At 43.6% G+C, this 17829-nt stretch overlaps 1 protein-coding gene and 2 pseudogenes across 1 annotated transcript; all 3 read left to right on the forward strand.

Moving 5' to 3' along the window:
- Nucleotides 1–2438: 2438 nt before the first annotated feature.
- MOS (MOS proto-oncogene, serine/threonine kinase) lies at nucleotides 2439–3681 on the forward strand. Its single transcript, XM_059672821.1, has one exon. The coding sequence runs from the start codon at nucleotides 2614–2616 to the stop codon at nucleotides 3679–3681; it is 1068 nt and encodes a 355-aa protein (XP_059528804.1). The 5' UTR covers nucleotides 2439–2613.
- A 6602-nt stretch (nucleotides 3682–10283) lies between these two features.
- LOC132219995 (DNA-directed RNA polymerase II subunit RPB3-like) lies at nucleotides 10284–11043 on the forward strand (annotated as a pseudogene).
- A 1276-nt stretch (nucleotides 11044–12319) lies between these two features.
- Nucleotides 12320–17459, forward strand: LOC132220076 (small ribosomal subunit protein uS2-like; annotated as a pseudogene).
- The last annotated feature ends 370 nt before the right edge of the window (nucleotides 17460–17829 follow it).

The raw sequence follows: 17829 nt of genomic DNA on the forward strand, positions 1-17829 counted from the left end.
AGGAAATCTTACCTTTTGCTACAGCATGGATGGACCTGGAGACTATTATGATAAGTGAAATAAGCCAGACAGATGATGTTGGGGGGGGGGGGGGAGGTGTGAATGTACAGAGTACCACATTTTCATTAATGCCTTATATTCTATGTAAATAATAAAATCAAACTTTGAAAAATGAGTTATTTATGCTAATATCTTAAAAATAACTTATATGACAACAATCACACCATTTTGCCTTATGTGTAATCCAGCCGTGGGCAAACTACGAAATGAATAAACCTAAAATAAAAAAGACCTTACCCTTTTATGTAATGATGTTTACTTTGAATTTATATTAGTTCACACAAACACTCCATCCATGCTTTTGTTCCGGCCCTCCGGTCCAGTTTAAGAACCCATTGTGGCCCTCGAGTCAAAAAGTTTGCCCACCCCTGTACCAATAAGTTTGCCCTTATTCAGCTAATATCCACAACCCTCCTTATACCCAGAACAGGTTCAGAGCCCTAAATTATAATCCTAACTATGTGATGACTATTGAATAAATTTTGTAATATGTACTTATGACAGAATATAATTTTATTGCTTTCTTATTTTACTCTATTTACTGTCATCCTGTTATATTTCAGGTTTGATATAACTTCATTTAACTGCCATTTCTACTAAAATATTTCTACTAAAATAGTTTGCATATTTTAGATTTGTGCTACTACTAATCTGGACAGGGCTCCCCAACTTTTATTCCAAATAGAAAAGTTTACTTTAATAATGATTATCCTAATTTCTTAAATGAAAAGAGTGAGGCTTACACAGGTTAACTATCACACACACTATCACATACTAAGGCAGACAGATGGCATAGAATAGGAATCCCATCCTAGGGCTCGACAGACTTCAAAAGGGCTTGTGTATTAATATATCTTTTTAAAACCAATATATTTCATGCCGAAACCGGTTTGGCTCAGTGGATAGAGCGTCGGCTTGCGGACTGAAAGGTCCCAGGTTCGATTCCGGTCAAGGGTATGTACCTGGGTTGCGGGCACATCCCCAGTAGGAGATATGCAGGAGGCAGCTGATCGATGTTTCTCTCTCATCGATGTTTCTAACTCTCTATCTCTCTCCCTTCCTCTCTGTAAAAAATCAATAAAATATATTTTAAAAAAATAAAATAAAATAAAACCAATATATTTCAGAAGCATAGACCTATTATAAAAATGTGGTTTCATATCACCTATATGCTCTAAGTACAAAAATTCAAAATAAAATTTACCATTTGAATTGTTTTAAATGTAGATTCTAACATTAACCTGTTTTTTTAATGAACGGGATAATGTTGTTTCTCATTTTTCCAAAGATATGGAATAAAAATTAGTTTGTTGTTGTTTTTTTTTGTTTTGTTTTGTTTTTATAACAATTAGAAAAGAAAAATTTATGGCTGGACAGCAAGACCCTGAATTTAATTTCAACATCCTGGTTTCCCACATTATATGCAGGCACTGGTGATTCTGTGTCAATTTTATTTCTTCAGATATTTTCCTCTCCCAGGATTCTCTCATATTTGTTATTTTTTGAAGCTCTGATCATGGCTCTGAATCATTTTTTGTTCTTTTTTCCTCTCCCAACAGCTGTTTCAAGACTTCTGCAACTCATTTGCTGTGGAGCCTAGAGTCTCTCTTGCAAGCATGCTTACTGGGTGGGCTGAGCTGCCATGGACTGCTAGGAAGTCGATATGTTGCTAAGGAGTCTTGTTAATTTGCTCTGTAAGCTGAATGGAGTGTCAGAGAAATTTTCTTTCCCGTGATGAACTAGGAGGTGCATGTTTTGGCCTGTATCAGTGATTCTATTTGGATCCATTACTTTAAGGTTATGTTTGTTTTTCCCCCCACATATATAGGTTGCACCTAGTTATCCCTGTAATCAGATAAACAAATGTCAGCTGTTCATATTTCAATCCTTTCTGCCAATAAGTGCTGGAAGTGACTTAATGCAGCTGGAGAGTAACACTGACCATCATTATAGCCTGCAAAGTGTGAAATCGTACTGCTATGGCCTCTTCAGTCTGATTGCTGATAATGTTCAGAGGATGAGACTTGGGTGGGGGTGGGGGTGGGGGCCGGGGAGCCCATTTTAATACAATTAAGAAATAGTGTAAGGGGGGTAAGAGATCAACTAAAGGACTTGTATGCATGCATATAAGCATAACCAATGGACATAAGACACTGGGTGATAGGGGAGGCTAGGGGACTGTCTAGGGCGGGGGGATAAAATGGATACATATGTAATACCCTTTGTAATACTTTAAGCAATAATAAAAAAAAAGAAATAGTGTAAAAGAGAGGTGCTGTTCATCTGAGAGCTTATTGTTGTAAGAATTCACTGTAAATGCTGAAGGGAAATGCTTTCACCTGGAAGATATTGCTGTGCTTCGTTCAGATTGTTTTCCCCATCTGATAAACACCCTTGCTGAGTAACCGCACAGATGCGGCTCGATGGGAAAATGAAGGAAGAGAAGAAAAACCCTGAGGCGGGGCGAGGGAGTAGGCAGCCAGTCAGTCCCGCTCCCAGACTGATGGGGGTTCTCACTTACCCGAGCCACTCTCGATCCACTTTGAAGAGGCCATGCCCTCGCCCCTCCCGCGGCGCAGTTACCTCCGGGGCGAGTTTTCTCCCTCCGTGGACTCCAGGCCCTGCAGCAGCCCCTCGGAGCTCCCAGGTAGGGCCGGGAAGCTCTTCCTGGGCACCACTCCTCCCAGGGCCCCACGGCTGCCTCGCCGGCTGGCCTGGTGCACCATCGACTGGGAGCACGTGTGCTTCCTGCAGAGGCTGGGCGCTGGGGGCTTCGGCTCCGTGTACAAGGCGACCTACCACGGGGTGCTCGTGGCCATCAAGCAAGTGAACAGGTGCACCAAGAACCGCCTGGCGTCCCAGCGCAGCTTCTGGGCTGAGCTCAACGTAGCGAGGCTTCGCCATGAGAACATCGTGGGGGTTGTGGCTGCCAGCACGCGCACGCCTGTGGGCTTTAACAGTCTGGGCACCATCATCATGGAGTTTGGTGGCCATGTCACTTTACACCAAGTCATCTACGGTGCCACCAGCTCCCCCGAGGAAGAGGAGGAGGAGGTGGTGGAGGAAGTGGAGCCTCACGGTGGTGCAGCAGGGGAGTTGGATTTGTCCAAGTGCCTGCGGTACGCCCTGGATATTGTGAACGGGCTGCTCTTCCTCCACTCGCAGAGCATTGTGCACTTGGACCTGAAGCCCGCCAACATTCTGATCAGTGAGCGGGACGTCTGCAAAATCGGGGACTTTGGTTGTTCTGAGAGGCTGGAGGACCCCCCGTGCTCCCAGACCCCTTCTCACCACCTGGGCGGCACCTACACCCACCGCGCCCCCGAGCTCCTCAAAGGCGAGACCCTGACGCCCAAAGCCGACATCTACTCTTTCGCCATCACTCTCTGGCAGATGACGACCCAGGAGGTGCCTTACCTGGGCGAGCGGCAGCACGTGCTCTACGCCGTGGTGGCTTACAACCTGCGGCCGCCGCTCTCGGCGGCTGTCTTCTCGGCCTGCGTCCCTGGGAAGAGACTGGGGCAGATGATCCAGGGCTGCTGGAGGGCCAGTGCCGCGCGGAGGCCGAGCGCCGAGCTGCTCCTGGCCGACCTCAGCTCCCTGAGAGCTGACCTCGGCTGACTCTAAACCTGTCTCAAGATAAGCGTTTGTCTTTGTTTCTATTTACTTTTAAAGAAGTGAAGATGTAGGGGGGAAAAAATCATATTTGTAGGACATATTTTTAGAAAATAAAGTCACTAAAACCTCCTTTAGTCTCAAAGGCTTTTTCTAAGAGCTACCAATCTGGTAGTGGTCCTAGTGCTGTTAGCAACTACCCTTATTCCTTCGTAGAGGTCTATCCAGCAGGTGGACGCACTTTAAAAGTTCCATAGCATTGCGTTCACTCAGATTTGTTATTGATAAAACCAACTTGTCCAAAACAGAACTGAGTTGTAAAATGCTAAAAATTTCCCATAAATTCTCCATCCCCACCACCTAAATTTAAACTATGAATAGTTTCCTTGCTCCCATACCAAATAAGTAAAAACTTTCTTGAAAAAAGATTGTTTTCCTGTTCCCTCCAACAAAATTTCTTGGTAGTGATGACTTTCATACATACAATTCACAAGTTGAAGTGCGTTTATTAGTTTGTTGCCTAAAAATCAACAAAACAGATAAATGACAAGTTGACTTAAATAAAAGCACATAAACACAAAATTAATAAAGGGAGAATAATGACATAACAGGAAATTTTTTTAATTTTAAGAGAAAACTTTGCATATCCGTATAGAAATAAATTTGAACATCTAGAAAAATATATTGTGTTCTAGAAAACTGTAATTTAACCAAAACTGGCCCCAGTGAAGATAGCAAATCTATTATAGACCAATTTCTATAGAAGGAATAGAAGAGGTTGTCCATCCCTCCCCCTTCTCACCTCATACAACATTAAACCCAAAGTCCCACTAACTTATACCAAACATTAGAGACTAGGAAATCTTTTTTTTTTTTAATATATTTTATTGATTTTTTACAGAGAGGAAGGGAGAGAGGTAGAGAGTTAGAAACATCGATGAGAGAGAAACATCGATCAGCCGCCTCCTGCACATCTCCCACCGGGGATGTGCCCGCAACCCAGATACATGCCCTTGACCGGAATCGAACCTGGGACCTTTCAGTCCACAGGCCGACGCTCTATCCACTGAGCCAAACCGGTTTCGGCAAGAGACTAGGAAATCTTGATGCTACTTAAATTAGAAGGAAAACTTTCAAATTATTTTTAAGAATAACCTTTATACTGAAGCCTGATAAAGTTGCTTTAAAAAAATAAACTACAGACCAATCTTAAAGTTTCTAAATAAAATATTAGCAAACAGAATCCAACAGTTTATTTTTTTAATTAATTTTCTAATCATGTGAGTTATTTCAATATGCAAGGATGTGTCAATATTAGAAAATTTATTAACTTAATTCATCACATTAATTGGTGAAAAGAAAAAATAAGGATATGTACTGAGAAGACATTTGACAAAATTGAACATTCATTCCCAATTTTAAAAAAAAGAGACTAAAAGAGAAGAATCAATGGATACTTCCTTAACAGGACTTCTAAAAATGCACACATGACCAATGTTAATCTCTTTGCTTTTATAACTGCATCATGGTTAGTTGTTAACATTAGGGAAAGCTAGGTGAAGGGTATATAAGAATTCTCTGTACTATCTTTGCAAATTTTCTATATTTCTAAAATTATTTCAAAATAAGTTTAAAAAGTATAAAACAAACACACATTTCAGCCCAATAGCCACCATCATAATAGAGAATGACTGGAGGCATTCCCACTGAGTCAGGAATAATGAATGTGCATACTACCACTGCTATTTAACATTTTACTAATCAATGAAATTAGAAAAGAGAAGGAAATTTGAGTTTTAAAATTGTAAAGAGAGAGAAAACTAATTTTGCTTGCAGATTCTATTTTCAGGATCTATAAAGAATTAATTAGAAATAATTTAAACAATGAGAAGATTGTATACTAGTAAGATAGCAGGATATAAAAGTAACATGAAACCCATAGATTTCAAATATGTAAATGTAAACAAAACCCAGTTAGAATTTATAAAAGAAGAGGATTCCTTTTACAATAGCAATGAAAAGGAGAGTATATTCTCTCTGACACAGCCGCAGCCACGTGGTTGGTGATAGTCAACCCAGAAGATGGGATACTTGACCAGTGTGGGAGGGATATTAGTTGTATACAGGAGGGTTGAACAAATAAGAATATTGAGGATAATGAGAGCTAAGTTGCATGAATGTTGTAGAAGGGGACTATAAGTACAGAGAGAAGGATGTCTAGAATTAATCCTAGAGTGTTGAAATGAAATAGGTATCAGTGTGAACTCAGTTTTTAAGAGGTAGATGGATAGAGATATATAAATATATAGAAGTAGACCTAAAAAATAAAACTTTTAAACAGAAAAATAGGTATAAGTTTAAAAATGTGCAAAATCTTTATTGGGAAAACTTTAAAATATCCTTAAAAAGTATATAAGCCCTAGCTGGTTTGGCCTGCGGACCAAAGGGTCCCATTTTCGATTCCAGTCAAGGGCACATTCCTTGGTTGCAGGCTCCTCCTCGGCCCCGGGCCCTGGTCAGGGCTTGTGCAAGAGGCAACCAGTTGATGTGTATCTCTCACATCAGTGTTTCTCTCTGTCTTTCCCTCTCTTTCACTCTGCCTAGAAAAATCAATGGAAAAATATCCTCAGATGGGATTAACAACAACAAAAAGACATATATGAGAAGCCTCAAACAAATAAAAAGAATCTGTTCAGAAAAATTATCATCATAGCTAAAGTGTATTGAGTATTATGTACCAGGAACTGTAAAGTATTTTGCACAGATGTCAAATTAAATCCTCATAACTACTCTAACATATTTACTATTATTATTAGAGAAATTAAAAACTTGCCCAGAGTCACACAAATAAGTGATAGAGCCAGAACCCATGTTCTTAACCATTCTATTATAGTGGCAGGGGATGCCTTACTTTTAGCTTCATTATTTCAAAGGTTTAAACAATATTTTATCTAGTTTATAAAAATCAAGAAAATTACTATTGAAAGCATAATGTAATTAAGGATGATTTTCAAAGAGAAACAGAAAAAGTATCTGAGAAATATAATGCCGTGCCCAATGTCTTAAAAAAGGAAATAACTATAGTGTGTACTTCTTTCCTTCACATAAATCTGATCATAAAATAATTCTTTTCCAAGTATTCACATATTCAGCAAGCATATATTGCATCATCTAATATGCCCTGAGCATCATGCCGGCTAGATTCAGTGGGAGAAAGCAAAAGCACAGACATAGACTTAAGAGTGGATATTACGTTCTAGTTGAAGAGGTCATGCAGCACTAAATTTAAGATTTTGTGAATACTGATTTCATTATTAGTATATGAGCTACATTTCCAAAATGTAAAATTTCCTGACAGTCTTGGAAAATATTGGAACTTCCAGTGAATAATAAAGGGCAAAACACACTTTATTCCCATATGTGACAGATGAATTTTTTTAAAGCATTAATTTACGAGGACAAAGAGAAAGAGAAAATTATAGGAATAAAAGTTAGGAAGCTAGGAAGTTCAGGATGCCCTAGCGTTTAAGCCAGCAGTAGGGGAACCTGAGATACAACCTGAGTTTTTCCACAGAATCCCCAAAAGTTTTAACATTGGTTGTTTTAAGTTCGCAGGATCTGGCAACCAAGCTAATACCCTCTATGCAGTAAAACCACCAGAATAACCTACTGTGAGGCTTTCATTCTTAAAGGTCCATCCACATGTTCAGAGTTACCAAGTAGCTTTTTATAGCCCTACTATTAAATAGCAGCATACAGCCCATTTTATTTCCAAAGAAAACCTTTTAGATAAAAGAGGAAGATTTAAAAAAATCTTAACTATCCTCATAGAGATATAAAAAGGAGATATTGGCTACATGAAAAAAAAAAGGGGGGGGGAGGATTTTTTAAAAAAAATAGTAAAGAGTTTTTGGAAGTTAAAACTATAATTATATACATAAAAACTCATTAGAAAAATGGATAAAGATGAGTAGAGGAAAAGTAAAAGAGATTGAAAGAGAGCAAGACAATTGGAGGATCAGTGTGGAAAGTCTAATATTCAAATAATAGAAGTTCCAGAGATAGAAGATATGGAAATAGGAGAAAATTATCAACAAACAATTTAGGAAACAAAGTTTCCAGATTGAAAAGATGTAGTGTTGATTGCCCAGACAACAAATAAAAACGAGGCATATTACCAAAAATTTAGAACATTAGGGGCAATGAAAAAACCCGAAAAGCTTCCAAAAATGAAAAAAAACAAAACAAACAAGACCACATATAAAAGATAAGGATCCTAGAAGACAATAGAGATTACCATTTCCAAAATTCTGAGGGAAAATCATTTCTAACTTAGAATTCTATACTCAGCCAAATTATTAATTGAATGTACATGTTGGCTAAAGACCTTTTGAGACAGGCAAGGTCTCAAAAATTTACTACTATGCACCCTTTCTCATAAAACTACTTAAGGAGGTATTCTACTAAAGCAAGTGTATAAACCAGAAAAGAAGAAAACAGAATATCCAGGAAAGAGGGAGGCAAAGGGAATCTCCAAGGACCGTGATGGTTGAAGATAACAAGCTGTCAATTGTGCAGGTCTGATGACTCAGAGAAGATAAAACTAATGAATACCTGTGTTTTAATGGATTGAAATAATATTCCACAGTGTGAGGAGGGTATGGGATAAACTATGATGAACACAGAATACACAAAGAGAATGAAACAAATTTTATTAACTTTAGGGGACACAAAAAGTTGGGCAACACAAGAAAAGCAAATATTGTATAACAAATGGTTCAGTTCAAATAGCCTTGTATAATAGCTATAATAAAGCAACACTGTATGTTTATCTAACCAAAGGAGTAACATAACAATAATGGAAGGATGAATGGAGAGGAATTGTGACTACAGGTATGGAGGATAGAAGTGAAATAAAACTAAATTCTAATCTTCCAAAGAGAAAAGTCAATAGATAATACCTAAAACTAAAAAAATTTAAAAAATCAAGAAGTGTCCACATAAGTATGGTATAAAGAGGTACAGATTTAGTCACTAAAATTAATAGCAAAAGGGAGTTGAAAGTGGTTGCAAGACTCCAAGAGTTGGTGTGGCATCCTTGAGGCTTTGGGGGGCAATAATTCTAGTGCCACTATTTGACCCTTTAACTGCTGCTCACATATAAATTATAAAAATTTAAAAAACTAAATTAAAAAACAAAAAGACGAAAATGAGTGTGTGGTGGGTCTCGGGATATATTTTAATGTGCTTTTTCTATGAAATGAATTTTAAGAAATAATATCAAAGTGATTAAAGTAAATATTCTCCTTTATTATTTTGATACATGTGAGCCAACTCCCTATGTGAAAGCAATGCTTTCTTTAAAATAGAGTAATAAAACAGTACAGGCTCCCTCAAAAGAGAAAAAGCCTAAAAGAGGAAACAAGCTACCCATTCAGCTAAGGAAAGCAGAAGCAGCCGAGAAGGACTAAGCTAAAGCAAGACAGCTTCCTGAACACTGCTGAATAGGGCATCAAATTACAAAGAGGGGGAACCTAAAGGTCTGTGGAATAATAGAGTGCAGCCAGAAAAAATTTAAAGGGAAAGGGGAACAAAATTTGACAGAATAATAGCAGCGAATGCCAGAAGCAAGTCCCCTTACAGAGGAATCAAGTTACAGAATTCCCTGACTTCAGAACTGGAAGTAGATTTTCCCCCTTTAAGGAATGGGGAATCATATTAGAACACATTGTACAGTTAGTCTGACCAAACATTTGTCAAACATTAAGTAATCTTTAAGTCCTTAAGAAATTTAGATTCTGCCACAATCTGAAGAATAAGTTCTTTTTTTTTTTTTTTAAGTCAGAAAAACAACCTGTTTTCCCTCCCAATGAATGTTGTGATGAGGGTCACGCTGGTCTATTATGGGGAAATCGTACAACTATCCTTGTCTACTGGAGTGTAATCACGGAATGTATCTTTCCATAATCATTTCAGAGTGTCCTGTTGTTGTAATTTCAGCTAGAAAAACCCATCACTAGGACAATTGTGTTTCTGTGATAGAGTCCATTGAATTCAGGGTTGAGTATACAATTGTTTCAGGATCTTCTCTTCTGGCTTTTTTGCTGTCCATGTTTTGGCCATTCTGTTACTCATCAGTATCTCTGGTAGGGTGTGAGGAGAGGAAAATGATGGAGAGACATTCAATGGTTTATTTTTCTATTTTTTAAAAAATGTATTTTTATTGATTTCAGAGAGGAAGGGAGAGGGAAAGAGAGATAGAAATATCAGTGAGACTCGTTGATAAGCTGTTTCCTGCATGCCCCCTACTGGGGATGGAGCCCACAACCCAGGCATGTGCCCTTTACTGGATTGAACCCGGGACCCTTTAGTCTGCAAGGTGAAGCTCTATCCACTGAACCAAACCGTCTAGGGCTATTTCTCTCTCTCTCTCTCTCTCTCTCTCTCTCTTTTTTTTAACAGGTCCACTATCCAGTATTGGCTTTTATTAGAACTGAGGTCTACTTTTAGATTTACTTTATTTGTATTCTCCCCACTCTCCCTATTTTATCGATTCCTCCTTCGCCCATAAAAATTCAATTTTAAAGAGAGATGGGTTTTTGGGTGCAATGCCATGTGCCAACCAGCCCACCATGGGTCTCACAGAGCTCACTGAGGAGAGTTTCAAGTTCATCATTAAGAATGAGGACCTAGAGGTGGCCAGTTCTATTCAGAAGGTCTTCATCACTGAAGTGCCTGTAATAGCCATTGATGACAAGTTCCTTCATGATGCGTTCATCATTCACAGGCTTGGATCAGTCCCCCTCACTAGTGTGGACACTACGGACAGGCTGCAGTACTCCTGGGACTGCACCCGTGACGAGTTCTGCCCTGAATGCTCAGTGAAGTTCATTCTCCACATGTGGTGCAATGAAGATCACACTCCTCGCGTCACCTCTTGAGGCTTCATCGCCAACAGCCCCAGGGCCACTCCAGTGACCTCCCAGAACCGAGATAGTAACCTCCATGACTATGTGGCATAGGACACGTCTTCACTGCCAAGCTGAGAGAGGGCCAGGAGCAAGACTTCGAGGCTTCGTGCCTATGCCACAAAAGGGCTTTGGCAAGGGGCATGCTCAGTGGAACCCGACTGCAGGGGCACACAGTGTACCCCAAGCCAGAGGAATGGCCAAAGAGCGAGCACTCGGAGCTGGATGAGGACGAGTCACAGGCTCCCTACAACCCCAGAGACAAGCCGGAGAGGTTTTACTACCAGGTGGAGTGCTGCGCTCTGAAACCATCGTCCTCTCAGTCCCCTCTGGATTAAAGAAGGTGAGTGAGTTACAGACCTAGTTAAGCCATGATATCAAGAGTGACATCCTCACATAAACTAGCTGCAGCTCACCTGCTTCAGCGAAAAGGGATTCAAGCCAGCAGCTGTGTTTCAGGTCTCTCCTCAGACTCTTCTAGCTTCTGGGGTCTGGACAGCTGTTACTTCCACTTCTTGGCAAGACATCAGTACCAACTAGAGGGGCAGCAGAGGGGGAAAGCGCCCATCCCAGCCTTGCTTGGTCACAGATAGATTACCAGAGGTGCCACTGGTATTTGAGGCAGGACAGTCTTACTGGACATTCAGCATCCCTGGCCCTGCCTGCTAATTGGCAATAGTCTCTGCAGAACCCAGCCCTCCCTCCCCCCGTTTCCTGATCCGCCTGTAGTGGTTGTGCTGCTTCCCTGTTAAAAACCACTGACCTGGACCCTCCTCTTTGGTCATTTCACCTCTTTACATTCCATCCAAAAGTTGGACTTTTTACAGTTGTGCCTTAGGTTTCTGGCGTGAAGATTGAGTGCTAGAACCCTCATCCAGGCTGTCTACAAACCCAGTCCCTGCCCAGGGCCAGCCTACTGATACTTCACTCAAATTCCCAAGTGTGCCTAATTTGAGAACCCTTTGAGAACAGTGGTAGACCTTGGCTGCCCCTCCCCTCCCACAAATAAACCCTGTATTTCATTCTGTACGCAATGGAATACTATGCAGCTATAAAAAAGAAGCATCTATTACCCTTTGAGGCAACATGGAGGGACCTGAAGAGTATTATGCTAAGTGAAATAAGCCAGTCAGAGAAAGACAAATATCACAACCTCACTTATATGTGGAATCTAATGAACAAAATAAACTGATGAATAAAAATAGATCCAGAAACATGGAAGCATGCAACAGACTGATGAATCTCAGAGGGAAGGGGGGGGTGGATTAATTAAAGAACTTATATGCATATACTAGTATGCATAACCCATGGACACAGACAATAGTGGAGTGAAGGCCTGGGAACGGGCAGGAGCGGGGCAGAGGGCATCAATGGGGGTAAAAAGGGGGATATCTGTAATACTTTCAACAATAAAGGTAAATTTAAAAAAAATTAAAAGCAAAATATTGGTTGTTTTGTTTTTTAATTCTTTAATGAGAGTCCCAGAGGTGGACCTGGAGTAGGAACTCACAACTTCAGGCACCAGTGAGGACAGTGGGAGTGTCTGTTCAGGATCTTATTTAAACCAAGTCTCAAAGACTTCATGGAAAGGATCACTAAAGATCGCTAATAGTTGGCCATCACCCACCAACCCTCCACCTCTCCTAATCACAAAGATAAAAGGCAACCAGGAAATAATGGCTTCTCCTTCACTGAGAAGCTGTTCCAATGGAAAAGAAATTTATCCTGAAGAGAATGTAAGGGCAAAGAGAAAGTAGGCTAGGCCGCCCTTGGGACTGAAGGAGATCTTTTGAGGTGCCTTCCAGGAAAAATCACCATTGGGGAGGGTGGCGGGTTATATGAACAACTGAAATCACAACAATTGAAATAAAAGAGGCACAAGGGGGCTCACATCTTGGGTCGCCTTTTCCCTGATTCTGCAAATGTGTCAGATGTCCTTAACAGACAACAGGGGCAGAAGCGCCCGTGGGGAGATGCCATGACACTAGCAAGGGGACGGGCAGTTAGTGTCTCCAAACAGAGGGGAAGGGGGGGGGGAACCCACTCTTCCTGACTGCGGCTTGGGGTGCTATCCCCCGAGGAGAGAGAGGCTGTGTTCAGTCATTCTTCTGTCTGGGAAAGTCAAGAAAACAGAGTGAATATGTCATGCTTCCTGTTTTCAAGGAACTTTTAGCCTACCACCAACAGTTCTACTAAAACTATATGTTTTTTAAAATAAATAACTTACATACCACATACCCAAATCATTTCCAGATGGATTAAAGAGCGTCTGTAAAAGTGGAAGAAATGGATTTGAGTAGTTAATACAAACTAGAAGGAGGAAGGAGTTCCTATGCTTTTATAAAAACAGTGAAAAAACTATAAAGGAGGTTGCCATATTTCATTACATAAAAAGTATAACTTCTGGATATAAAAATATAAATACAGATAATTGGCTGAGAAAACTTTGTTCAAAATGTGACTGACAATAGGTTAATTTTTTTCTATAAAGAACACACACAAATAAAAATGAAACATCATCATACCCTAATAGAAAAATGAAGACAATTCTTTTTTTTCTTAATCCTTATCTGAGGATATATTGTTGTTTTATTTATTTTTTTTTAAATATATTTTATTGATTTTTTACAGAGAGGAAGGGAGAGGGATAGAGAGTTAGAAACATCCATGAGAGAGAAATATCCATTAGCTGCCTCCTGCACACTCCCTACTGGGGATGTGCCCGCAACCAAGGTACATGCCTTTGACCGGAATCGAACCTGGGACTCTTCAGTCCACAGGCCGACGCTCTAGCCACTGAGCCATACTGGTCAGGGTATATTGTTGTTTTATTAATTTGAGAGAGAGAGAGAGAGAGAGAGAGAGAGAGAGAAACATTGATGTGAGAGAGAAATATCTATCGGTTGCCTCCCATATGTACCAGACCAGGGATCAAACCTGCAACCCAGGTATGTGCCCTGCCTGGGAATTAAACCTGCAACCTTTTGGTGTATAGGGCAACGCTCCAACCAAGCCACCCGACCAAGGCAAGAAATGGGTAAAAATCTTAAAAAGTCAATTCATGATAAAGAAAATGCATATACCCGTTCCTCGCTACCCAGAGAGGGGCCCGTCTGGTGATGTTCTCGGTTCCCACGTAACGTAAAGGGAAACTCTCACAACGTCCAGACCCCTTGGTGTTCTGCAAATGAAGGCAGGGGATGTCCTCAAGTTCCTGGCAGCAGGAACCCACTTAGGTGGCACCAGCCTTGACTTCCAGATGCAACAGTACATCTACAAGAGGAACAGTGATGGCATCTACATCACAAATCTGAAGAGGGCCCTAGCTGGTTTGGCTCAGTGGATAGAGCATTGGACTGGGGACTGGAAGGTCCCGGGTTCAATTCCAGTCAAGGGCACATGCTCAGGTTGCAGGCTGGATCCCCAGAGTGGGGCGTGCAGGAGGCAGCCGATCCATGATACTCTCTCATCATTGATGTTTCTATCTCTCTCCCTCTCCCTTCCTCTCTGAAATCAATAAATATATATTTTTTAAAAAATCTGAAGAGAACCTGGGAGAAGCTTCTGCTGGCAGCTCGTGCCATTGTTGCCATTGAAAACCCCGCTGACGTCAGGCATATCACCCAGGAATATGGCCAGGGAGCTGTTCTGACGTCAGTCATATCGCCCAGGAATATGGCCAGCGAGCTGTGCTGATGTCAGTCATATCGCCCAGGAATATGGCCAGCGAGCTGTGCTGATGTCAGTCATATCGCCCAGGAATATGGCCAGCGAGCTGTGCTGATGTCAGTCATATCGCCCAGGAATATGGCCAGCGAGCTGTTCTGACGTCAGTCAATCGCCCAGGAATATGGCCAGCGAGCTGTGCTGATGTCAGGCATATCGCCCAGGAATATGGCCAGCGAGCTGTGCTGACATCAGTCATATCGCCCAGGAATATGGCCAGCGAGCTGTGCTGACGTCAGTCATATCGCCCAGGAATATGGCCAGCGAGCTGTGCTGATGTCAGTCATATCGCCCAGGAATATGGCCAGAGAGCTGTGCTGATGTCAGTCATATCGCCCAGGAATATGGCCAGCGAGCTGTGCTGATGTTAGGCATATCGCCCAGGAATATGGCCAGCGAGCTGTGCTGACGTCAGTCAATCGCCCAGGAATATGGCCAGCGAGCTGTGCTGACGTCAGGCATATCGCCCAGGAATATGGCCAGCGAGCTGTGCTGACGTCAGGCATATCGCCCAGGAATATGGCCAGCGAGCTGTGCTGACGTCAGGCATATCGCCCAGGAATATGGCCAGCGAGCTGTGCTGACGTCAGGCATATCGCCCAGGAATATGGCCAGCGAGCTGTGCTGACGTCAGGCATATCGCCCAGGAATATGGCCAGCGAGCTGTGCTGATGTCAGTCATATCGCCCAGGAATATGGCCAGGGAGCTGTTCTGATGTCAGGCATATCGCCCAGGAATATGGCCAGCGAGCTGTTCTGACGTCAGTCATATCGCCCAGGAATATGGCCAGCGAGCTGTGCTGACGTCAGTCATATCGCCCAGGAATATGGCCAGCGAGCTGTTCTGACGTCAGTCATATCGCCCAGGAATATGGCCAGGGAGCTGTGCTGACGTCAGTCATATCGCCCAGGAATATGGCCAGCGAGCTGTGCTGACGTCAGGCATATCGCCCAGGAATATGGCCAGCGAGCTGTGCTGACGTCAGTCATATCGCCCAGGAATATGGCCAGCGAGCTGTGCTGACGTCAGTCATATCGCCCAGGAATATGGCCAGCGAGCTGTGCTGACGTCAGTCATATCGCCCAGGAATATGGCCAGCGAGCTGTGCTGACGTCAGGCATATCGCCCAGGAATATGGCCAGCGAGCTGTTCTGACGTCAGTCATATCGCCCAGGAATATGACCAGGGAGCTGTGCTGACGTCAGTCATATCGCCCAGGAATATGGCCAGCGAGCTGTGCTGACGTCAGGCATATCGCCCAGGAATATGGCCAGCGAGCTGTGCTGACGTCAGTCATATCGCCCAGGAATATGGCCAGCGAGCTGTGCTGACGTCAGTCATATCGCCCAGGAATATGGCCAGGGAGCTGTGCTGACGTCAGTCATATCGCCCAGGAATATGGCCAGCGAGCTGTGCTGACGTCAGGCATATCGCCCAGGAATATGGCCAGCGAGCTGTGCTGACGTCAGTCATATCGCCCAGGAATATGGCCAGCGAGCTGTGCTGACGTCAGTCATATCGCCCAGGAATATGGCCAGCGAGCTGTGCTGACGTCAGTCATATCGCCCAGGAATATGGCCAGCGAGCTGTGCTGACGTCAGGCATATCGCCCAGGAATATGGCCAGCGAGCTGTGCTGATGTCAGTCATATCGCCCAGGAATATGGCCAGGGAGCTGTTCTGATGTCAGGCATATCGCCCAGGAATATGGCCAGCGAGCTGTGCTGACGTCAGTCATATCGCCCAGGAATATGGCCAGCGAGCTGTGCTGACGTCAGGCATATCGCCCAGGAATATGGCCAGCGAGCTGTGCTGACGTCAGGCATATCGCCCAGGAATATGGCCAGCGAGCTGTGCTGACGTCAGGCATATCGCCCAGGAATATGGCCAGTGAGCTGTGCTGACGTCAGTCATATCGCCCAGGAATATGGCCAGCGAGCTGTGCTGACGTCAGGCATATCGCCCAGGAATATGGCCAGCGAGCTGTGCTGACGTCAGGCATATCGCCCAGGAATATGGCCAGCGAGCTGTGCTGATGTCAGTCATATCGCCCAGGAATATGGCCAGCGAGCTGTGCTGACGTCAGTCATATCGCCCAGGAATATGGCCAGCGAGCTGTGCTGACGTCAGGCATATCGCCCAGGAATATGGCCAGCGAGCTGTGCTGACGTCAGGCATATCGCCCAGGAATATGGCCAGCGAGCTGTGCTGACGTCAGTCATATCGCCCAGGAATATGGCCAGCGAGCTGTGCTGACGTCAGGCATATCGCCCAGGAATATGGCCAGCGAGCTGTGCTGACGTCAGGCATATCGCCCAGGAATATGGCCAGCGAGCTGTGCTGACGTCAGGCATATCGCCCAGGAATATGGCCAGCGAGCTGTGCTGACGTCAGGCATATCGCCCAGGAATATGGCCAGCGAGCTGTGCTGACGTCAGGCATATCGCCCAGGAATATGGCCAGCGAGCTGTGCTGACGTCAGTCATATCGCCCAGGAATATGGCCAGCGAGCTGTGCTGAAGTTTGCTGCTGCCTCTGGAGCCCTCCTGTTGCTGCTGCTTCACCCCTGGACCCTTCACCGACCAGATCGAGGCAGCCTTCCTGGAGCCAAGACTTCTGGTGGTTGTGATCCCAGGGCTGACCCCCAGCGGCTCACAGAGGCGTCTTATGTTAACCTGCCTACCGTTGCTCTGTGTAACACAAACTCACCTCTGTGTTATGTGGGCATCGCCATCCCTGGCAACCACAAGGAGGCTCACTCAGTGGGTCTGGTGTGGTAGATGCTGGCCTGGGAAGCACTGAACACACATGGCGCCCTCTCCCACGAACACCCATGGGAAGTCATGCCTGATCACTACTTCTGGAGAGATCCCGAAGAGGCTGAAAAGGAAGAGCAGGCACCGCTGCAAAGGCTGTGACCAAGGAGGAATCTCAGGGTGGATGGACTGCTCCAGCGCCCAAGTTCACTGCTGCTCAACTGAGGTCGCAGACGGGCCTGGAGGTGGGCATGTGTGTGCCTATTCAGCAGTTTCCTACCGAAGGCTGGTCTGCAGCCCCCACTGCTCAGGCCACTCAGGGGTAGGAACCATCACTGAGAGATCTGAAGCTGTTCTTCCACAAAATCTTAACAGAATGGAAATAAGGTTGACGGAAAAGAAAGTTGCTAAGAAAAGGAAAGAAAGAAAATGCATATAGGAAACAAATAAGAAAAATAGGAAAATGTTACCTCATGAGTACTTGAAGAACTGCACATTAGAAATAGGGTGCCTTGCCCGGCCGGCATGGCTCAGGGGTTAAGTGTCAACCTATGAACCAGGAGGTCATGGTTTGATTCCTGGTCAGGGCACATGCCCGATTTGCAGACTCAATTCCCAGTGTGGGGTGTGCAGGAGGCAGATGATCTATGATTCTCTCTCATCGTTGATGTTTCTATCTCTCTCTCCCTTCCTCTCTGAAATCA

Source organism: Myotis daubentonii, chromosome 17, assembly GCF_963259705.1.
Source record: "Myotis daubentonii chromosome 17, mMyoDau2.1, whole genome shotgun sequence".
NCBI lineage: Eukaryota > Metazoa > Chordata > Mammalia > Chiroptera > Vespertilionidae > Myotis > Myotis daubentonii.